Raw genomic sequence first — 25,150 nt, 5'->3', positions numbered from 1 at the left:
TGTGTGCAGTGGGGTGTGTGTGTGCAGTGGGGTGTGTGTGTGTGCAGTGGGGTGTGTGTGCAGTGGGGTGTGTGTGTGCAGTGGGGTGTGTGTGTGCAGTGGGGTGTGTGTGCAGTGGGGTGGGGGTGTGTGTGCAGTGGGGTGGGGGTGTGTGTGCAGTGGGGTGGGGGTGTGCAGTGGGGTGTGTGTGTGCAGTGGGGTGGGGGTGTGTGTGCAGTGGGGTGGGGGTGTGTGTGTGCAGTGGGGTGTGTGTGTGCAGTGGGGTGTGTGTGTGCAGTGGGGTGGGGGTGTGTGTGTGCAGTGGGGTGCGTGTGTGTGTGCAGTGGGGTGTGTGTGTGTGTGCAGTGGGGTGTGTGTGTGCAGTGGGGTGGGGGTGTGTGTGCATTGGGGTGGGGGTGTGTGTGCAGTGGGGTGGGGGTGTGTGTGTGCAGTGGGGTGTGTGTGTGTGCAGTGGGGTGTGTGTGTGTGCAGTGGGGTGTGTGTGTGTGTGCAGTGGGGTGTGTGTGTGTGTGCAGTGGGGTGTGTGTGCAGTGGGGTGTGTGTGTGCAGTGGGGTGTGTGTGCAGTGGGGTGTGTGTGTGCAGTGGGGTGTGTGTGCAGTGGGGTGTGTGTGTGTGTGTGTGTGTGCAGTGGGGTGTGTGTGTGCAGTGGGGTGTGTGTGCAGTGGGGTGTGTGTGTGCAGTGGGGTGTGTGTGCAGTGGGGTGTGTGTGTGCAGTGGGGTGTGTGTGTGCAGTGGGGGGTGTGTGCAGTGGGGTGTGTGTGTGCAGTGGGGTGTGTGTGCAGTGGGGTGTGTGTGTGCAGTGGGGTGTGTGTGTGCAGTGGGGTGTGTGTGTGTGCAGTGGGGTGTGTGTGTGTGCAGTGGGGTGTGTGTGTGTGCAGTGGGGTGTGTGTGTGCAGTGGGGTGTGTGTGCAGGGGGATGTGTGTGCAGTGGGGTGTGTGTGTGCAGGGGGGGGGGGTGTGCAGTGGGGTGTGTGTGTGCAGTGGGGTGTGTGTGCAGTGGGGTGTGTGTGTGCAGTGGGGTGTGTGTGTGCAGTGGGGTGTGTGTGCAGTGGGGTGTGTGTGCAGTGGGGTGTGTGTGTGCAGTGGGGTGTGTGTGCAGTGGGGTGTGTGTGTGTGCAGTGGGGTGTGTGTGTGCAGTGGGGTGTGTGTGTGCAGTGGGGTGTGTGTGCAGTGGGGTGGGGGTGTGTGTGTGCAGTGGGGTGTGTGTGTGCAGTGGGGTGTGTGTGTGCAGTGGGGTGTGTGTGTGTGCAGTGGGGTGTGTGTGTGCAGTGGGGTGGGGGTGTGTGTGTGCAGTGGGGTGTGTGTGTGTGCAGTGGGGTGTGTGTGTGTGTGCAGTGGGGTGGGTGGGTGCAGGGGGGGGGGGTTGTGTGTGCAGTGGGGTGGGGGTGTGTGTGCAGGGGGGAGGGGGGTGTGTGTGTGCAGTGGGGTGTGTGTGTGTGTGCAGTGGGGTGGGGGTGTGTGTGCAGTGGGGTGGGGGTGTGTGTGTGCAGTGGGGTGTGTGTGTGTGTGCAGTGGGGTGTGTGTGTGCAGTGGGGTGGGGGTGTGTGTGCAGTGGGGTGTGTGTGTGTGTGCAGTGGGGTGTGTGTGTGCAGTGGGGTGTGTGTGTGCAGTGGGGTGGGGGTGTGTGTGCAGTGGGGTGTGTGTGTGCAGTGGGGTGTGTGTGTGTGTGCAGTGGGGTGGGGTGTGTGTGTGCAGTGGGGTGTGTGTGTGTGCAGTGGGGTGGGGGTGTGTGTGTGCAGTGGGGTGGGGGTGTGTGTGTGCAGTGGGGTGTGTGTGTGTGTGCAGTGGGGTGTGTGTGTGCAGTGGGGTGTGTGTGTGTGTGCAGTGGGGTGGGGGTGTGTGTGCAGTGGGGTGGGGGTGTGTGTGTGCAGTGGGGTGTGTGTGTGTGTGCAGTGGGGTGTGTGTGTGTGTGCAGTGGGGTGTGTGTGTGCAGTGGGGTGTGTGTGTGTGTAGTGGGGTGTGTGTGTGTGTGCAGTGGGGTGTGTGTGTGCAGTGGGGTGTGTGTGTGTGTGCAGTGGGGTGGGGGTGTGTGTGTGCAGTGGGGTGTGGGAGTGCAGTGGGGTGGGGGTGTGTGTGCAGTGGGGTGGGGGTGTGTGTGTGCAGTGGGGTGTGTGTGTGTGTGCAGTGGGGTGTGTGTGTGCAGTGGGGTGGAGCAGGTGGAGCTTTGGGCTAAATGAAGCTGTCAGGAGTTCATTTTATTCTGCTGGAGTAATTATGATAATGATGCTGGTGTTTAGAGGAGACCACTGCAGCGGTCAGGAACTGAAGCTAGTTTTACTGTCCACTCTGACAACTGAATAAACCCTCTGACCTTTACAGATAACACAGAGCACAGATCTCTCTCTCTCTAACACCCTACTCCTCCCTCATTCCATCCATCCCTCTCTCTCTCAGACACCGTGGTCCATCTATCCCTCCCTTTCTCTCTCTTTCTCCTTCATGTTTCAGACACTCTGGCCTTCCCTTCCTCTCTATTCCCCTCCCTCCATCCCTCCCACTCTCTCTCTCTCTCTCTCTCTCTCTCTCTCTCTCTCGCTTTCTCTTAGTCACCTTGTTCCCCCCTCCCTCTCTCCATACCTCAGTTACCCTGCTCCCTCATCCCTCTTTCTTTCCCTCCGTTCCTCCCTCTATCAGTCACCCTGCTTCTCCCTCCCTCCCTCGGTCCTTCAGCCCCATTTCTTTCTCAGCCACCCTTTTTCACTCCTCCCTTCCATCTTTCGCATCCTTCTTTCTCCTCCCTCCATCAACATTCCTGCTTTTCCTTCCTCCTTCTCATCCTAGATCATCATTTATTTTCTCTTCTTTCTTTCTTTCTTTCTTTCTTTCTTTCTTTCTTTCTTTCTTTCTTTCTTTCTTTCTTTCTTTCTTTCGTAACTTTTCCTCTGCTTAAGACTTCGTCTCTTGATTCTTTTCTTATAAAATATTCCTCCACTGTACGTCTTTCACGTCTTCCGTTCTAATTTTCCTGCTCTTCGTGAGCCGCATCTTTTCCATCAGGAAGTGTCTATAATCTTGTTCATTTTAGCAGAAATGACAGAGATCACAGAGATAATAATTACAGCATCATGTGTTCTCGTGTCAGACTAATCCCCTGTGATTAGAGCTTAAATCTGAGGGGTGAAACAGAAAACGCAGGACGTCACCTTCAACGCTGCACTGATCCCCGAGTTTATTATAGAGCTCACATGCTGCTGTTTATCTAGAGTACAACATAGAGAGAGAGAGAAAGAGAGAGACAGAGAGAGAGAGAGAGAGACAGACATAGACAGGAAAACAGAAGATAGAAGAAAGAGAGAGAGAAAGAGGGTGAGAGATATATAAATATATAAATAAATAAATAAATAAATAAATAAACAGAAAGATGAATAATAAATATATAAATAATATTGAAACCCATTTCAATAAATTAGGTAGATTTGATTTTTTTTAAACAGCAGCGTTGTTACATAAAAAAATTCTTTGCAGTTTGAAATGTTTCAGTGTAAAAGGATAAAGAATAGTTCACCCTCCTCAATAAAACAGATAATACTCTCATAGCACCATTTCAGTATAAAAGTGTTCAGATCATTCATTGATTTAAAAAAGTTCACCTCAACTCTAACTCCCGCTTTCACTAAAGCTCTGAATACAGATGTGGGACTGATCACTCGTCTCTTCTCCACTTGGTTTTTACCAGTTATGTAGATAGACATTTTTGCTTCTCCTACAATAAAATTCATCAGTTCCCATTTCTGTTTTTTTTGCTTGTTGGTGTCCAGCACCATAAATAAAACATACCTGAGTCCACTTTTCACCAAACAGATTAAAATTTTTTATCCAGCAGCTCAAACAGAGGGTTAAGTCTTTTACATTCTGAGTAACAATGAAAAACAGTTTCTGTTTCGTTATGGAAGGGACACGTCTTTAAAACATCCGCATTCAGTTTAGAAATTAAAGCATTGACCCCCACTGCACCATGTAAAATTCTCCACTGTAGGTCACCAGCTCCTTTCCTAATGCCGAGTTCACACTGCACGGCTTTTCAGTCGCGGGCTAAAGACCTGGAGAATTGTCCTTAATGTCCATACGTCCTCCTCTTAGTAAAGGCTGTTCCAGGAACCAGTGCAGAGAGACGGCAGGGCCTTGAGATCCACATGTTCAAACAGAGTCCATGCTTTAAAAACACTTTTATAAAATATTAGACATGTTAGAAACATTTGAAACAGTTGGGTCCATTAAAAATAAGGTGCGATCACAATCGTTAACTTTCCTTAAAATAAAACTTTTGACATCTCCCCAAACCAGGGATTCAGAGCTAGACAGGTATTTTTGTATGGTCTGAAAACAGAATGTTGTGGTTCTACTTTTAACATCTATCAGTCCTTGACCTGCTTCTTCTTTGGGGAGAAATAAAACACTCTGTGGAACCCAGTGCAGTTTATCCCACACAAAATGAACTAGTAAAGATTGTACCTTGTCAATCAACCCAGTAGGGGGCTCCAGGCAATCTAGGCGATGCCACAGCATTGAGGCTACTAAGTTATTAACCACTAGTACCCTCCCCCTGAGGGACATATTTGGTTTAAGCCATTCCCATTTTTTTTTGTTTGCCTTGATCTCAGTTTGATTTTGTACTAAAATAATGACATCATCGGCATAAGCAGATAAAACATGTGGACATTAAAACAGGTACAGGTAAACCATTTAAGCTCGTAGTCTGTGTAAAAAAGGTTCAATCGATAGAGTGTATAACATACCTGATAACGAAAACCCTTATCTTATTCCCATCTGTACTTTAAAAGGAGCGCTTAACCCTCCGTTGATCTTGAGTACACTTTCTACCTCCTGGTACATCACCTTCATCATTGCTATAAGACTAGGGTTGAGACCAAACACCTCCAGAGTTTTCCAGAGGCATTGATGCTCAACCCTGTCAAAAGCTTTTTCTTGGTCCAGTGAAATCGGACCAAGATCGACTGCCAATGTCCTGGAGACGTCCAAAATGTTCCGAATCAAAGAAACGTTGTCAATGATGGACCTACTGGGCACACAGTATGTTTGGTGTGAATGGATTACAGACTCCATGATGTCTCTGAGACGGTTAACCAGAGCTTTAGACATGATTTTGTAGTCCGTACACAGCAGTGACACTGGACGCCAGTTCCTGATGTCCTGGAGATCTCCTTTCTTGGGGAGAATTGTAATGACTGCCCTCTAGCTGCTCAGGGGTAGACACATTTCTCTGCAGCTTTCCTCAAGGACCTCCAGCAGATCTTCCCCAAGCTCTATCCAGAAGAACTTGTAGAATTTCACTGGCAGGCCATCGATTCCAGGTGCTTTTCCTCCTGGCATGGTGTCCAACGCAGCTTGCAGTTCCTACAGAACCAGCGGGCCTTCTAGTGCTGCGTTGTCCTCTGAGGACGCCTTTGGAAGTGCCCAGTAGAGAGAGAGAGAGAGAGAGAGAGAGAGAAGATGAGAGAAAGAGATAGAGACAGATAAACAGAAGATAGAAGAACGAGAGAGAGAAAGAGGGTGAGAGAGAGAGAGAGAGAGAGAGAGAGAGAAAGAGAGAGAGACAGGAAAACAGAAGATTGAGAGAGAGAAAGAAAAGAGAGAGAATGAGAGAGTAAGTAAGAGAAAAAGAGAATGAGAGAGAGAGAGAGAGAGAGAGAGAAGGGGGGAAATGATGAAAGAAAGACAAGATAGAGAGAGAGAGAGAGGAGGGGGGAAAATGATGAGAGAAAGAGAAGAGATAGAGAGAGAGAGAGAGAGAGAGAGAGGAGGGGGAGGGGGGGCAAAAGGAGTGAAAGAATTCTTCTAGGGAATGAAAAGTACTAGAATGTGTTTGCACACCTCAGGCTTCAGCAGAAGCACAACAGCGGCGTCCGAGCAGCACATTATCGACTGTCACAGAGAGAAGGAGTAAAAAATCAATAGTGTTTTCCTGGGATTAGGAGGTCGGTGTCTCTCTCTCTCTCACACACACACACACACTCCAGTCACACGGGATCAGCGGCTCACAGTGTGTGAAAGCGAGGCTAAAACAGACATCAGAGTGTGAAAGGCCGAGGCGAATAAACACACAGGGGCGAAATAAACTGCGACGGTTTTCCTGCGAGATGTTTGCAGAAGGAAGACGCAGGATGCGACATGCCAGTTAATAACACGCAGTGGCGCTCAGGCGCAGCTCCCAGCTTCATTCAGCTGATTTAGGCTGATGCGCTCGTCCTGACTCGGCCCATCTGCCGCTACATGAATCTGAATTTATTTAGAAAAAAGGATGCGAATGCGACGACACTTCGGGATCAAACGCGAGTTTGTGCGAGTAAGGAACAAAACATAGGACAGTTACATTTCATGTTGAGCAACATATAAACTCTCACTCTTCAGTTTACAGTCATTAATACACCAAAACACCACCACACAGCTTCCACAGATCAGCTCAGCAAACCTCTGAAGTATTTTCTCATTTGTCTTCACTGTTTCTCGTTTTTTCCGCTCTGTGATATCCATCATGTGAGACCTTGAATTTCCACGAACTGACTCCATCATGTTGGCTCCACCCATCCAGCTCCATTCACACCACCCTGAAAGCCTCGTCCTTGAGGGATGCGTGGAGCAGCGACTAAATGATTAATGAATTAAGTGGATTAAACAATTACACCCTGGATAAAACCTTAAAAGAAATTAAACAAGAGCGAGGAGAAGGCTTTGAGACCCGGCCTTCAGCTCAGGTTTTTTCTTCCCACACACACACACACACACACACACAGTTAGAGGAATTGAGTTGTCAGAAAATGTTGGAGATCCAAAGCCATAGAATCCTAAATAGCATGCTTTATGTTGCCATGGGGACCGACCACTCCATCTCATCTATCCACTTGTTGGATTGTTCTGTTATTTGTGACGTTAAGACAAAACGAAGAGCAACCGCTTCACCGTGAACGCCGAGAACAAGACAGCGAGAACGTACAGGAAGAGAAAGAAAGAAAATCTCAAAAATAACAATATTAAAACTAATGCTGGTACAAAGAGACAGACAGACAGATAGACAGACAGACAGATTACAGAATACACAATTATATTAGACTAAGAAGAAGAAAACCTTAAATATAGAACACAGTGAGTTACAGTAAAGGTATCAGTCCAGATCTGAAAGACAGGTGTGGATGTGATCATATTTACATCAGTATTTACATTACAGTACAGTCCACATTATAGTACAGTCCACATTACAGTACAGTCCACATTACAATCCACATTACAGTACAGTCCACATTACAATCCACATTACAGTACAGTCCACATTACAATCCACATTACAGTCCACATTACAATCCACATTACAGTCCACATTACAGTACAGTCCACATTACAATCCACATTACAGTCCACATTACAGTACAGTCCACATTACAATCCACATTACAGTACAGTCCACATTACAATCCACATTACAGTCCACATTACAGTACAGTCCACATTACAGTACAGTCCACATTACAATCCACATTACAGTACAGTCCACATTACAGTACAGTCCACATTACAATCCACATTACAGTACAGTCCACATTACAATCCACATTACAGTCCACATTACAGTACAGTCCACATTACAATCCACATTACAGTCCACATTACAGTACAGTCCACATTACAGTACAGTCCACATTACAGTACAGTCCACATTACAATCCACATTACAGTACAGTCCACATTACAGTACAGTCCACATTACAATCCACATTACAGTCCACATTACAGTACAGTCCACATTACAGTACAGTCCACATTACAATCCACATTACAGTACAGTCCACATTACAGTACAGTCCACATTACAATCCACATTACAGTACAGTCCACATTACAATCCACATTACAGTCCACATTACAATCCACATTACAGTCCACATTACAGTACAGTCCACATTACAAACCACATTACAGTACAGTCCACATTACAATCCACATTACAGTACAGTCCACATTACAATCCACATTACAGTCCACATTACAATCCACATTACAGTCCACATTACAGTACAGTCCACATTACAATCCACATTACAGTACAGTCCACATTACAGTACAGTCCACATTACAATCCACATTACAGTCCACATTACAATCCACATTACAGTCCACATTACAATCCACATTACAGTCCACATTACAGTACAGTCCACATTACAATCCACATTACAGTACAGTCCACATTACAGTACAGTCCACATTACAATCCACATTACAGTCCACATTACAGTCCACATTACAGTACAGTCCACATTACAATCCACATTACAGTACAGTCCACATTACAGTACAGTCCACATTACAATCCACATTACAGTCCACATTACAATCCACATTACAGTCCACATTACAATCCACATTACAGTACAGTCCACATTACAATCCACATTACAGTACAGTCCACATTACAATCCACATTACAGTACAGTCCACATTACAGTACAGTCCACATTACAGTACAGTCCACATTACAATCCACATTACAGTACAGTCCACATTACAGTACAGTCCACATTACAGTACAGTCCACATTACAATCCACATTACAGTACAGTCCACATTACAATCCACATTACAGTACAGTCCACATTACAGTACAGTCCACATTACAATCCACATTACAGTACAGTCCACATTACAGTACAGTCCACATTACAATCCACATTACAGTACAGTCCACATTACAATCCATATTACAGTCCACATTACAGTACAGTCCACATTACAATCCACATTACAATCCACATTACAGTACAGTCCACATTACAGTACAGTCCACATTACAATCCACATTACAATCCACATTACAGTACAGTCCACATTACAGTCCACATTACAGTACAGTCCACATTACAGTACAGTCCACATTACAGTCCACATTACAGTACAGTCCACATTACAGTACAGTCCACATTACAATCCACATTATAGTCCACATTACAGTACAGTCCACATTACAGTACAGTCCACATTACAGTCCACATTACAGTACAGTCCACATTACAATCCATATTACAGTCCACATTACAGTACAGTCCACATCACAGTACAGTCCACATTACAATCCACATTACAGTACAGTCCACATTACAATCCATATTACAGTACAGTCCACATTACAATCCACATTACAGTACAGTCCACATTACAATCCATATTACAGTACAGTCCACATTACAGTACAGTCCACATTACAATCCATATTACAGTACAGTCCACATTACAATCCATATTACAGTCCACATTACAGTACAGTCCACATTACAATCCACATTACAATCCACATTACAGTACAGTCCACATTACAATCCATATTACAGTCCACATTACAGTACAGTCCACATTACAGTACAGTCCACATTACAGTCCACATTACAGTACAGTCCACATTACAATCCACATTACAGTCCACATTACAGTCCACATTACAGTACAGTCCACATTACAGTACAGTCCACATTACAATCCACATTACAGTCCACATTACAGTACAGTCCACATTACAGTCCACATTACAGTACAGTCCACATTACAATCCATATTACAGTCCACATTACAGTACAGTCCACATCACAGTACAGTCCACATTACAATCCACATTACAGTACAGTCCACATTACAGTACAGTCCACATTACAGTCCACATTACAGTACAGTCCACATTACAGTACAGTCCACATTACAGTCCACATTACAGTACAGTCCACATTACAGTACAGTCCACATTACAGTACAGTCCACATTACAATCCACATTACAGTCCACATTACAGTACAGTCCACATTACAGTCCACATTACAGTACAGTCCACATTACAATCCATATTACAGTCCACATTACAGTACAGTCCACATCACAGTACAGTCCACATTACAATCCACATTACAGTACAGTCCACATTACAGTACAGTCCACATTACAGTCCACATTACAGTACAGTCCACATTACAGTACAGTCCACATTACAATCCACATTACAGTCCACATTACAGTACAGTCCACATTACAGTCCACATTACAGTACAGTCCACATTACAATCCATATTACAGTCCACATTACAGTACAGTCCACATCACAGTACAGTCCACATTACAATCCACATTACAGTACAGTCCACATTACAATCCATATTACAGTACAGTCCACATTACAATCCATATTACAGTCCACATTACAGTACAGTCCACATTACAATCCACATTACAATCCACATTACAGTACAGTCCACATTACAATCCATATTACAGTCCACATTACAGTACAGTCCACATTACAGTACAGTCCACATTACAGTCCACATTACAGTACAGTCCACATTACAATCCACATTACAATCCACATTACAGTACAGTCCACATTACAATCCACATTACAGTACAGTCCACATTACAGTACAGTCCACATTACAATCCACATTACAGTACAGTCCACATTACAGTACAGTCCACATTACAATCCACATTACAGTACAGTCCACAGTACAGCCCACATTATAGCCCACATTACAGTACAGTACACATTACAGCCCACATTATAGCCCACATTATAGCCCACATTACAGTACAGTACACATTACAGCCCACATTATAGCCCACATTACAGTACAGTACACATTACAATACAGTCCACATTACAGTACAGTCTACAGTACAGTCCACAGTACAGTACACATTACAGTCCACATTACAGTACAGTCCACAGTACAGTCCACATTACAGTACAGTCCACATTACAGTCCACATTACAGTACAGTCCACATTACAGTACAGTCCACATTACAGTCCACATTACAGTCCACAGTACAGTACACATTACAGTCCACATTACAGTACAGTCCACAGTACAGTCCACATTACAGTACAGTCCACATTACAGTCCACATTACAGTCCACAGTACAGTCCACATTACAGTCCACATTACAGTACAGTCCACATTACAGTCCACATTACAGTCCACAGTACAGTCCACATTACAGTCCACATTACAGTCCACATTACAGTACAGTCCACATTACAGTCCACATTACAGTCCACATTACAGTACAGTCCACATTACAGTCCACATTACAGTACAGTCCACATTACAGTACAGTCCACATTACAATCCACATTACAGTACAGTCCACATTACAGTACAGTCCACATTACAGTACACGTGTTCACTGGCAGTGGAAAATAAATATGAAGATCCTTGAGAGTCTAGAATATAGTGTTGTAGTAATGCAGTGTGATAACACTTATCAGCTGTCACACACACAGGTGAGCTATTGTATAATGTTCTTGTGAGTCTTTTGTAGAATGAGTTCCTCTGACTCTGTAGTGTGATGTAGAGCGGGTGAGACGGAATGTGACCTCCTGTTCCTCACTGAATCTCCAGTTTGTGTCCAGTAATAGATCCAGCCTTGTAAACTAGCTTGTTAATCCTGCTGGCCTCCCTGGTGCACGGACTTGTAGAAGATCTCCATCTTGTTACAGACATTGAAAGATCTGAGCTTCCTCAGGAAATAGAGTCTGCTCATGCTCTTCTCGTATACAACGTCTGTACTTCGCTGTTATCTGCTTTTGAATTTTGTGATGGATTTTGCTGTTTGCAGCTTCGTGAGATTGATGTGAGTTTATTGAGAATATGATGTAGGAAAGGAGTCTCCAGTTTCAGTGCAGGCATGACTGACTTCCTGAGGGGTTTATTCCTCAAACATCACAATGACATAACAGCCGTTTAAAAACGGTAATATTTTTTATTTATGAATGAATCTTGTACTTTTTGTCCATTTTTATATACGTGTAATATTTCAGAACATATAAAAACAGTAACTTCCTGTGCACTATACAGTAGCAGCTATAAGAAGTTATTCCCTCACTAGAGACCCTTTGAATTAAAATTTTTTTAACAATTATCTTTTATTTTTCTCTTCAAGTTTCCAAGAAAATCGCAAAAATGAAGCTGAAGATGTCAGAAAATGTTACAGGTTATGGCTTCACCTCTGACACTGGAGACTCCTTCCATAAAGGATACAAATATAAAAATATAGCTGTTGCTATAGAAATGGTGTGGATTTATTTATTTATTTATTTTTAATTCAAGATACACCTTGAATTTCTGGACCCTCCCTGAAGAGCTGCAGCACAGACTCGCTAATGCACGCTAATGATGAAACGATAATGGAGTTCTGTGCCATGCGATTAGCTCCTCGACGAGCGTAAAGGAATTATTACGAGGAATAAATCAGAAAATTCTGATCTGAAGTCGCCTTGACATGTGTGTTGGTGTTTGTGTGTGTGTGTGTGTGTGTGAGATGCAGAGATGTGAATCTCCTCGTCTTCGCTCACAGGCAGTCGCTCGTGTTTTCTTTTCATTTTTCTATTAACCTTCTGCCCAGGCGTTTCCGAGCTGCGGGTTTGATTCTTAACAGAGTTTCCGGATATCAAAGCTCTGTCTGTGTGTGTGTGTGTGTGTTGCATCATTTAGGATCGTCCTGTGTTCCAGAAAGCTAGTGTTTGATCCAGACTCGCTTTCATTCCTCATCATCTATTCTTCTTTTTCCTTCCTTCCAGACCAGCAAAGCCGTGACAAAGGGTGACTTCCCGATGGCCAGCATCGCGTCCAGACGAGCTCTGTTCCTGGCCGCTCTCTCCATCACCATTGGAACCGGGGTATATGTGGGGGTGGTGGTGGCTCTCATCGCCTACCTCTCCAAACCGGGGCATATATAGCAGGATCCATTAGGGACCGGAATTTCATTTTGCTCCGAGAGAGAGAGAGAGAGAGAGAGAGAGAGAGATGAATTCTGGAATTCCAAACAGAACATTTTTGGGAGTTCTGTATATTAAAAGTGAACGAGAGGAAAGTCGGAGTTCGGAGCGTGGATGTGGTTTTGAAACGCAACCACAACCACAGCCACTGGGTGTGTCTTATTTTTATTTATTTATTTACTTATTTTTTTGCCGCTTAAGGACTTCATCGCAAAAATAAAAGGACAAAAGAAAGCAACACGTGACGACGCCTCTCTGTGAACTTCAACCTGAAAAGATCGACTGAAATCCACTCGTTTTCTTTCTTTCTATCTATCAGCTCGGTTAAATGCATCATCGCTGGTGTCCAGGGGTCGAAGAAATCCCTGCTTGGTACCCTGAACTCTTTCCTGCTGTGTGTGTGTGTGTGTGTGCGCGATACTAACATGGCATCCGAACAAAACTGAGCAAGGTGTGAGAAAATCAAATCCTCATATTATATGTTTACTTACCAAAACAGCTAACAGCATGAATAATTTATTTAAAAATAGAAAAAGAAAAAGGAAAGTCAGAGTGGACGTCATGGCTGGACTCATCATCGGTGTTCCTGTCTGATCTCCTCGTTCCTTCTCGTAAACTTCGTTTCTTGTCGTTCGTTCGGCTCTGGCGCAAAGCTCTGATGCTTCACTTCACCATAATCATCACCTGGGGTTCTGAATCCTAACAACTAGAAAACAAAACAACTTCCAACACATCTGGAAAAAAAGAGTATTGATTCCAGAAATTGTGTCGATGTGAGTTAAATTCCGGCTCGGGATTGTAAGAGTAATGAGAAACGATGGTATGTTCAAACTTTTAAACATTTTATTTATCAGCAATCGTTTCTTTAAAAAATGGGAATTTATTTATATATTTGCTTGCTTTCTGTGTTTATTTGTTTGTTTGCTTGATTTATTTATTTATGTATTTATTTGATTTCAAACATGTTTTCAATTACAGTCCTGTTCCTAAAACATTATGCCTCAGACAGACACATGACTCCAGGATGATTGACAGGTGTGTGGGTGTTCAGTACTCTCCCATATTAACTGATACCATGGAAGCTCCGCCCCCTCCCTACATCTCACAGGGAAACACCTTCGAGTTCACAGCAACCGGATTTCATTAATATTAATGAACTCCATCTCTGTCAGTCTATTTAACATATTATACATGGATACAGATGTCAGTTAATAGGATTTACGTGGGAGGCAAACAGGAAGTGACCGTTTCTGACCGGGTCTGAACAAAAGAGAAAAGAGTGATTTCGAAAAATTCGAAAATTTCTGTAAAAAAAAAAAAGAAAAGAAAGAAAGAAATTGCAAAAATTCAAAATTCATTACTAATAATCTAAATCAAAAGTAAAGCTTATGTTTCTAAAAAAAAAAAAGTCTTGTGGGTGGGGCTTATTTGCATAAGATGGTGCTTGGACCCCTAAAAAAATGTAAGCTATAATGAGGATGATGATGATTATTTTAACAAAAAGAGTATATTGAAAGTAATGGTTATGTTTTTAACAGTTTACTGATTAAAATAAAATTGTTTGACATTTTCAAAAAACATAATTTTTCCATGATCCAACGATGCTGTGGAAAAAAACAGAGGTAAACTTTTTACTTTGAAGAAATATCCATATTTGTGCAGACAAGATATAAGAGCGATTAAGAGGTCAGCAGTTCACCGAGAGCGTTCGCTTTGTTACTGACTCTCACTGGAGTCAGATTTGTGTGTGAGTGTGTGCTCACGTACACACAGTCGAGCACAAACACACTAACGTGAGGGTGTTCTCAGTGTCGTGAAAAACACAAAGACAAGCTTTTGTTTCCAGAGCATCTGTTCAAATAGGTTATAATGTATGGCATTGCTCCAGGCGAAGCTGTGATGGAGCGTCAACATTAGCATAATGTCGGAGGCGGAGGAGAGAGGTGCAGAGGTGCTTTCCTCATACGCCGAGTTCTTCATATACCTAGGAGATCATCATACGCTGAGTTCCTCATACGTTGAGATATACACGCTGCGTTCCTCATACACCCAGATCCTCATAGATCAAGTTACTCATATGCAAGTTTCCTCATACTCTGAGTTCCTCATACACCCAGATCCTCATAGTTCAAGTTACTCATATGCAAGTTTCCTCATATGCCGGTTTCCTAATACACCCAGTTCCTAAAACACAGAGTTCCTAATACACCAAGTTCCTTATACACCCAGAGTTCCTTATACACAGTGTTCCTTATAAACCCAGATTCTCATACACCGAGTTCCTAATACACAGAGTTCCTTATACACCGAGTTCCTAATACACAGAGTTCCTTATACACCGAGTTCCTAATACACAGAGTTCCTTATACACCGAGTTCCTAATAAATGGAGTTCCTCATACCAAGAGTTCCTAATACACACAGTTCTTCATACACCTAGTTCCTAATGCACTGAGTTCCTTATACACAGAGTTCCTTATAAACTCAGATTCTCATACACCGAGTTCCTTATACACCGAGTTCCTAATACAAAGAGTTCCTCATACACCGAGTTCCTCATACCAAGAGTTCCTAATACACACAGTTCTTCATATACCTAGTTCCTAATACACTGAGTTCCTCATACACAGAGTTCCTAATACACAGAGTTTCTCAAACACCCAGATCTTCATACACAAGTTCCTCATACACCCAGAGTTCCTAATACAATGAATTCCTCATACACAGAGTTCTTAATACACATAGTTCTTCATACACCGAGTTCCTAATACACAGAGTTCCTAATACACATAGTTCCTCATACACCGAGTTCCTTATACACCGAGTTCCTAATACACTGAGTTCCTCATACACAGAGTTCCTAATACACAGAGTTCCTAATACACAGAGTTTCTCAAACACCCAGATCTTCATACACAAGTTCCTCATACACCCAGAGTTCCTAATACAATGAATTCCTCATACACAGAGTTCCTAATACACATAGTTCTTCATACACCGAGTTCCTAATACACAGAGTTCCTAATACACATAGTTCCTCATACACCGAGTTCCTCATACACCGAGTTCCTAATACACTGAGTTCCTTGAAGTGGGTCTGAGAAGCATGTTAAAACTTTATGCTTAAATAGAACTTTCATGGGTTTCCATAAAAAAGGGAGATAAAAGAACCACTTAAGACCTTTGTTTGTTTGTTTGTTTGTTTGTTTTCATAACGTGTTCCTGGTATGAATGCAGGCTTAGAACCGAATTTGGGAACTCTGTTTGAAATCCCAGCATTCAGATCCCACTCCATCCTCAACATAACCAGTGCGCTGTGTTTGGAAAGCAGCTAGCAAATTGCGCTAAATACAAAAGAAACGTCACATTAAACGAGCAGGCTACCTCTAGGTGGTGCTGGTGAGGCAGAGTGAAGTTGTAATGTAATGTATTCTGCCACAACTAGAAGCGTGTGTATCTTCTGATTCTTCTTCTTCTTATTATTATTATTTTTATTTTTATTAACTAATTTATTTTATTTATCTTTTTCCTCTGCAAAAGCCAGTTGTTTAGTTTTTGTGGGCGGGGCTAATTTGCATAACATGACCCCTTGCATAACCTGCACCCCTCAAAAATTGAAGCTTGTGAATCCTATTGTTATTATTTTTTTTTCACTTAAATAATAAATAGAATTAAATATATTTCGTCCAAAAAGCTACATGAAAACGCCCACCCCCCCGCCCCCCTCCCCAGACCATCCCCTCTCGCTCCACATTTGCGTCCATGTAAACATTAATAATTAGCAAAAATTTTCAACGTTCCACGTTTTGCAGAGTGACTCATCTGTTATCTGAACCCTCAGTGTTAGTCCTGTGTGGGCAAACAGGAGCTGATGGCATTGTCTTCTTCGTCACTGACACATTAAATGTCACCATTTTATCAAATATGAGCAAACACAAAGAGAACAACAGAACAGAACGTTTGCTTTCTTGTTTGCCCTGATATAAAAAAATAAAAAAAAAACCATGACTCAAACGCTTGAGCCTCTTCACGTCTCTAAGGACCTGTGACTCATAATTTGTGCTTTGCTGATGTTGATGCGAATGCAGGCTTCGCTAAATGTGTTTCCATTACAACCAGCGGAGCGTTAAAAGCCAACATTAGGCACTTACAGTCTGGCGGTACAGCAGCCATCCGCTATAGCCCACCATTTACGCTTCACAATTAGCTTCCCATAATGAGGTTCTCTGGAGCAGAACTGCAAATAGCACAATAGAAACACTTCTACTCATTGTCTAGGAGAACGACTAAACCCTGACTTACTGTATACAGGTTATTAAAGGGAATGAAATGAAGATGGCCGGCAAAATGTATAACTCGTGTAAGTCAATACAATAACAGGCAGGCGGAATGTAGCGGGAACGAGCGTTGGTTTCATTATTTATTATTAGGGATCGATAAAAGATCATTCATCCTCATAAAATAGACAAAAAGATACAGGACAAAATCAGTGACGAAATGTGAAGCTCAGAACTCGACTTAATAATAAGAGGGGTTCGAAGGGACGCTAATCTAGGATTAAACATGGAAAACACAGTGGATGGTGTCGGGAATAGAAACAAAGCCACGTGGGAATGTAAAAATAAATGTAAAATACATGCCGTGAATTCTAAACGAAACATTTTCGGTATACATTAGATTATATTATCAAGGGGAGACACAGTAGGATAACGAAGGAGTCAGGAAAATTGAAAATTCAAAAAGCACATAACATGAACTCTGACCAAAGGTAGTGGGAGAAGCTAGCTCAGTGGTTATGGTGTTAGCCTATTGCTCAGAAGGTTGTGTGTTTGAATCCCAGGTCCACCAAGGGCCCCTGACCAAGGCCCTTAACCCTCAAATTGCTCAGTTATATAAAATGTAAGTTGCTCTGGATAAGGGTGCTAAATGCCAGAAATGTGAACATGGATTTTTGGATATATTAGAAGCTAATCGATGCTTAAACACTGAACAGGTGAAGACAGTAGGAAAGCACACAGTGTGAACTCAGGCGAACTGCAGCACATACAGACATTCGTGACAAAAAAACTTTGTCGAGATGCGAATTTCAGTGGATGTTTCTGTCGTACGTAAGCACAAGGCCGTGTAAAAACGTGAAAAAATTTGTATTCTATTAATTTTATTTATTTTTTTAAAGGTGGCTTAATGATGTTTTACAGTGTTATAATTGTGTTTATTTATTTATTTATTTATTTATTTATTTTTATCTTTTTGCTTCTTCAAATGACCAAAACCAATTAAAAAATAATAATAATTAAAATTGAAATTAAAATGAATGTACTGTATGTTTTACTGTTGGGAAATTTTCCCATGGTGTTTTGATTCTGTGTTTTGTTTGTTTGTTTGTTTGTTTATTTGTTTGTTTGGTTGGTTTTTTTGGGGGGTGGTCTGATGTGTTGGACGCATTTTTTGGTTTTAAAAGATTTGACGTATAAAAAAACCCCAAACAAACGAGCGGTGTGTAAACGAGCTTCATAACGCTGAGGATGATTTGTGTTCTCTAAGTATTGTGTTTCGATCTCTTTCACAGGTTGTGTCTCCAGAACTTGTAAATACTGCAAATAAAAGAGAAAAAGGATGCTGTATAAAAATAAACCACATTTGAGACAAAACCATACAGGATGTGAGCGTTTGCTTCGTCTCGGAAAACAAAAAACCCTTTACTGTCATTATCCTTGCTTTAGCAGCGGCAATAGTTAATAAAGACGATATATAAAGTTCTCAGGCACATACAGTACCATGTTATAGTTATATTGCTGAGGGATTTAGGGGATTAACTCCGGAGTCTTACTGTATAAATCCGACTGGCAGAAAGTCATTCCAGGAATTAAGATTGAAGCTGTTCATATCCACAGGATTTATTTTAATATTAGCACTGGTTCAATTTTAGGAGACTCATAGAATAAGGCCAGGATTTTACTGAGTCTTCGACCAGGGTTGTGTGTTACGCCCGGCGTCCCTCAGGGATCAGTCATAAGCCCTGTTTTTTCCCCCTTTAACTCCCTTATAATGTTCACAAGAGGTCAGATCAGACTTTCTATTTGATTAATCACCTCAAATCAGATCAGACCTCTCAATATCTCTTCCCCAATGGAATTTCTTCCTGTTGTTGTTGTGTCCATATTGATGATTGAGTGCCTTTGTCATGTCTCACACCACAGTGGAGGTTAATATGAAGCTCATATGAAAGTCTTTAAGGACTTTAAGAATTTGTTGTGTAGAAAAGTTCCATTCCACAGAAATGTTTGTATCTTCTGAGTAAATGTTGATCTCAAACCCATTTCTGCTCTCTGAGACGTTCTCCAAGTGCTTGTTCATCTAAAAAGCAGCCAGATTTCATCTTCAACCAGTAAAATTCTGTGTAAGGTTCTCCAACAGAGGGAGAAACACACATCTAAAACACACTGAAAGCAAATAACGATTTATTTATTTATTTATTTATTTATTTATTTATTTATTTATTTACCAAAAAAAAGTAAAATGCTCAATATTTTGTATTATTTTAATATTCAAAAGTCTGCTCTGTTATTTTCTGGCATGTCTCAGATCACACACCAATGGATCTGATCTAAAAATGGAGCATCAGGTTTTGCCAGCTGGAAAGCATGCTTTCGTTAAAGCCAAAAAAACCCAAACAAATAAATAAATAAATAAAAAAAACAGGGGGAAGTGAATACTGATAAACTTTTCACGCAATTCGTGTAAATATATTCAATTATTTTTTACAAATATATTATCAATATTTAAAATCATATATTGTGATTATTTTTTCTAATATATTGTGTTTACTTTCTTTAATTTATTAACATTATTTTCTCTAATATTTTATCATTATTCTCTCTAATACATTCTCATTATTTTCTCTAATATATTATCATTACTGTCTCTAATATATTTTGTGATTATTTTCTCTAATATTTTATTATTACTTTCTCTAATATATCATCATTTTCACTAAAATATTATCATTACTGTCTCTAATATATTTTGTGATTATTTTCACTAATATTATTATTGATATAGAAGCATTTTCATTCATGCTCTCAGACCCTCAGACAAAAATGATCTGCAATCTATCACAAAACTCTACGCTCAACACAGGCAACACAAAATAGGGGCGTTCTATTTTTTTGGCCCCCTGGAAAAAAGATTTAACGAACGATTTTTTTTTGTTTATTTATAAATGAAAATAAAAATTTTGTTTCTTCTTCCAAAATGTCAACGCTAGCATTCATTGGTGTAGAATCAAGACCATCATCATCATCATCACCATCATCATCATGGCTTGCTGCTGAACTTCTGATGCGTATCTTCTGTCTATTCTTAACTTCCCCTTCGTCTTCACTTCCTTTCCGTTTTCCCCGGAGTCGTCGCGAGTTCTTCTTGGATCAGAACCTTTTTTTTATTTTATTTTTTTCACTCCTCCAAACTCCACAGCTCTGATAAGCAGCGTAATACCGGCCTTAATGTCTGTAAGGTCAAAATCAATAACATCAATCCACTATTTTCTGGCCACCAAACTCCTTTAACTTCTTTTAGCCCAAAAGATGACCTTTTCTCCAATCTCAGACAGATATGCTTTCGTTTGATCCTGTTTTTATCTCGCAATTTTATTGCTAAATCCGGTTTGACCTGCGCTCAGGCTTCATTCCTGCTCAAACTCTTAAATTGTTATATGGCGTTATAGCTCCGTTCCTGGAGCTTCTATCACTAATAAACTCAAAACTGTGTGGTTTTCTTTCTTTCTTTCTTTCTTTCTTTCTTTCTTTCTTTCTTTCTTTCTTTCTTTCTTTCTTTCTTTCTGTCTTTCTTTCTTTCTTTCTTTCTTTCTTTCTTTCTTTTAAAATAACATATGACCTGGAGTCATTTCAAATGGGTTTTATTACAGAAACAGAATACAGAGTCAGAACTTCAAACCAGCATGATGGTCTCTGAAGCTTGTGATAAACATTGCTAACAATGATCCTGCTCTTAAACTGGAACCATTATACAGGTTGGAAAAGATCTCAAAGAAATCTGGCTGAAGTTATTTCACTAAATAGATATTCAGGGTTGTTTTATTTTTTATAGGCAGGTAACAAAACCTAGTAAGACTCCCAGGATTTTTTTTTTCAGTGTTTCAGCTTATCTAATCACTTTGTGTGTGTGTGTGTGTGTGCCTAAGTTCTACATTCAGTATAAAACAGAATAAATATTACTAGAGCTGCACTGTTTTCTGTCAGGCACCCAGAATTGTATTTCTGCTTGCGTATAGAATTATAATTCACTTAATCTCTTTTTCCCAGAGACTGAAAAATGTTTTTCCTCCTGTTGTTGTGTCCATGTTGATGATTGAGTGTCTTGGTCATGTCTCACTCCACAGTGGAGGTTAATATGAAGCTCATATGAAAGTAGACACTCAGGACTTTAAGAATTTGTCGTGTTTCAGAAGGATTTCTGTTTTTCTCTAGACTACTAGGGCTGATAGATTCATAGAAAAGTTCCATTCCACAGAAATGTTTGTATCTTCAGAGTAAATGTTGATCTCAAACCCATTTCTGCTCTCTGAGATGTTCTCCAAGTGCTTCATCTAAAAAGCAGCTCAGATTTCATCTTAAACCAGTAAAATTCTGTGTAAGGTTCTCCAACAGAGGGAAAAACACACGGCTAACACACACTGAAAGACGACAGACTCGTTTTAGATCAGACTCCCAGCCCCTGATTGATATGGTCTCATACGTCTGTTTCTACGGTATTCCTCCGGTAGAACGGAACACCAGTGCACTGGTAAAAAGGGTTAATTCTCTTACTCTAGACTCTCGGCGATTGCATTCAGGACACGTTTGTTTGTTTTCTCTTCACCTGGGCCTTGATTTAGCATTTTTAGGTCGCTCTAAACAGCGAGCTGTACAACATGTTTGCATATTGCTGCCAAGAAAATATCAGGGGTACAAACAAAACAAGCAGATGGGTTCCAAAGGATATTTCCTACACCCCATGTGACATACCTGGAACCTGTGATACGCCAATATGTATATAAAAAAAGAAAGATAGAAAGAAAAACAAGGCTGTTGGAGGATGCATGGAATATTTTGGTCATTCTCTCAGGAGCAGTTTCCATAGCAGTGGCTTTGGCTTTAACACACTCATTATACAGAATTAGATGTATATTTGATATTGCTTTTTAACTTTCTCTTTAAAAAAGTTGGAATAATATGAAAAGTTTTTGGCTCGAGGCGAGTTTTATGTTTAGTTTGTGCAGTAATGGTGTTAGGACGAGAATGCGGTTGGGCCGCACGCCCTCATGAAATTATAATCACAGAAAGAATATGAAAACGAGTGAACAGTGAGGAGTGCAGGGACGAATACATTACTCAGAATGAACAGATCATGTTGAGGAAAACAAACACGAGTAGGAGGAGATATTCAGGTGGGTTTTTTGCTATTGTTGTTTATCATCGCTGGTGTAGCCTGGACACACTTTTGTTAGCATTAGTGCTTATTAACAAGCTTGAATATACATTGGCATTCAGCAGTCGTCTTTATCTAGGGCAACAATACGTCCATTTATCACTTTTAACACTTCAGAGCTAAGGGCCTTGCTCAAGGGCCCAACAGTCGCAGCTTGGTGGCCCTGGGATTTGAACACAAACAAAAAGGCTTTATTTTCATCACATTTGTAGAGATTACAGCACAGAGAAAATGCATGAAATTGCATGTTCCAATTTGGATGTCCTTCCTGACGCAACCCTCCCATTTTATCCGGGCTTGGGACCGGCACTGAGGCTCTTCAGTGTCTGGGTTTGGGTGACACTGGACAGTAAATAAAGCAAATGTAAATAATGTCCTTTCTTCGACAGTTTATAGTCACAAGGAATTGTGAAACCAAGAGCTCCTGAGGCCCTAATGGCGATGTGGTAGCTTCGTGTTGAAGGAATTGGACTACTGATTGGAAGGATATGAGGTCAAATCCCAGATCCACCATGTTGCCATCGCTGGGTCCCTGAGCAAGGCCCTTATATTGTATAAAATGGGATAAATTGTAAGTCACTTTGGATAAGGGCGTCTGCCATATTCCAGAAATGTAATGCAATTTATAGGTAAGTATAATTTCTGAGTTTGTTATAGATTTAACACTAATTCCTTCCTGACGAAGTCTTCAGACTCACAACCTTCCAATCAGTAGCCCAATATCTTTGAGACTGTGTTTATTTAGTTGTAGACATGTTCAGCATCACATGGTGCTACCCTGGCTGGCTTCAGTATTTTCTGAGGATGTACCAAACAAGTGCAGGATGCAAGAGCTGGCCATCTTGAGTATGACGTGTGTGTAGACATTTTGCATACAGTCCAGCAAGAATAAAATACTTAATGATGAAGATCCCCATTTGGAGACCATGACGCCGGCTTTGATCCGCTTTTCTGTCTAGGTTCTTCCTCATATCGTCTCACGACCAGTGCCACAGGTTTGCTGATAAGGATTAAATATGATTTCAATTTTCTGCTCAGTTTCTGTAAATCTGCTTCAAGACAATGCCCATTGTTAAATGTGCTAAACAAATAAAACTGAATTAAAAATAGAGATTCTGGACCACATAGAGAATTAACCAAGGTTCATCCTCAGAAATTCGAACACTAACCAGATACAGATACAAATAGTGTTGTTTCATTACACCTCCTGAATAGCGAACAGTCCCATTTCCATGCTGAAGCGAGCTCTGCTGTGACACTCGGGTCCTCAGGGGAGATCTTGCAGGGCTTCGGGAAGTCATCTGGGACTCAAGGTGCATGTGGTTGGATAACTCCTGAGGAAGACAGGTGCATGACTACTCCTGCTCCGCCTGGATGACTGGCTGTGCTCAGGGGACGGCCCCCGCCGTCACTTCCTCCAGCTCTCTGATGACGATGATGGCCACCAGCCACCAAGTTTCCACCACTTCCTCTATTCCCTCATGGTTTAAACAGCGGACCAGAGCGCTCGGTGGAGGCCTGGAGGAGAAGAAGTGTGCTGTGATTACTGCAAAGAAAACTCTCGAGCAAATCCTCGGAGGCTTCACCTCTGATCTACGACAAGACTGGAATCTAGGAATCTAGGTTAGGGCCTGGTTTCTCAGCGGGAAATCTCAACGAGATTGGAGTCTCAGCAGGGATTCGGTATATAGTAGAGTCTTGTGTTTAAGAAGGACGTTTGAACTAACCAGAGTCCAGAGGAATAAAATACTTTAGAGTTTCTCTTACATACACAGTATACATTTCTTTTTGTATTTTTATCCATTCATAGTTACATTTAACAGTACAATCACACATTATACAGCTCTGGAAAAAAATAAGAGACCACTGCCCAATCTCCAGATGTGAACCCTATTGAAAACCTCTGGAACGTCATCAAGAGGAAGATGGATGGTCACAAACCATCAAGTAAAGCTGAGCTGTTTGATTTTTTGGAAAAAGAGTGGTATAAAGTTCCCCAACAGCAATGTGAGAAACTGGTGGAGATCATGGAGCCAAAACTCATGCAGATCGGGGTTATTCCACCAAATACTGATCTCTTAATGTTATTTACACAAAGCATTAACACAATCTGTTTCCAAATTCTTTGCATTTTGTTTTATTTGAGTTATTAATACTGCATGATCTCTGGTTATTTGATGTGTTGTCATTTCCTTTAAATATACACTCTAAATAACAATAGTTATATTTTGAATTTAGGAGAAATATTGTCAGCAGTTCACAAAAAATGAAACAAAACTCTTCATCTCACCAACACATGAACCTGGAAGAAAAAACACAAGAAACTCATTATTTTGCAGTGGGCTCTAATTTTTTCCAGAGCTGTAGCTAACTGATCTAAAACGAGTCTGTTAGCTTTCAGTGTGTTTTAGACGTGTGTCTAAATCTGAGCTGCTTTTCAGATGAACAAACACTTGGAGAACGTCTCAGAGAGCAGAAATGGGTTTGAGATCAACATTTACTTTAAAGAAAAATAACCATTTTTTGTTTTTTGCAACTTTTCTCTGAATATACTGCTCCTAGGGCGGCACGGTGGCTTAGTGGTTAGCACGTTCACCTCACACCTCCAGCGTCCCGCTCAGTGTGTGTGTGGAGTTTGCATGTTCTCCCCGTGCTTGGTGGGTTTCCTCCGGGGGCTCCGGTTTCCTCCCACAGTCCAAAGACATGCTTCTAGGCTGATTGGAGTCTCTAAATTGCCCGTAGTGTGTGATTGTGTGAGTGAATGAGTGTGTGTGTGTGTGTGCCCTGCGATGGGTTGGCACTCTGTCCAGGGTGTATCCTGCCTTGATGCCCGATGACCCCTGAGATAGCCTCCCCGTGACCCGAGTATAGATCGGATAGGCGGTACAG

General features: G+C 41.7%; 1 protein-coding gene across 1 annotated transcript in view; it reads left to right on the top strand.

Moving 5' to 3' along the window:
• syndig1l (synapse differentiation inducing 1-like) overlaps positions 1-18,448 on the top strand; it is a 58,287-nt gene extending 39,839 nt beyond the window's left edge. The window contains exon 4 of the mRNA XM_058379654.1: positions 12,576-18,448. Within this exon, the coding sequence (XP_058235637.1) occupies positions 12,576-12,734 (159 nt within the window). The 3' untranslated portion in view covers positions 12,735-18,448. The remainder of the gene's footprint in view (positions 1-12,575) is intronic.
• Positions 18,449-25,150: the final 6,702 nt, after the last annotated feature.

The sequence above is a fragment of the Hemibagrus wyckioides genome, linkage group LG25 (assembly GCF_019097595.1).
Source record: "Hemibagrus wyckioides isolate EC202008001 linkage group LG25, SWU_Hwy_1.0, whole genome shotgun sequence".
NCBI classification, from domain to species: domain Eukaryota; kingdom Metazoa; phylum Chordata; class Actinopteri; order Siluriformes; family Bagridae; genus Hemibagrus; species Hemibagrus wyckioides.
The sequence above is the reverse complement of the archived record's forward strand: the minus strand, read 5'-3'. Positions and strand labels throughout refer to the sequence as shown.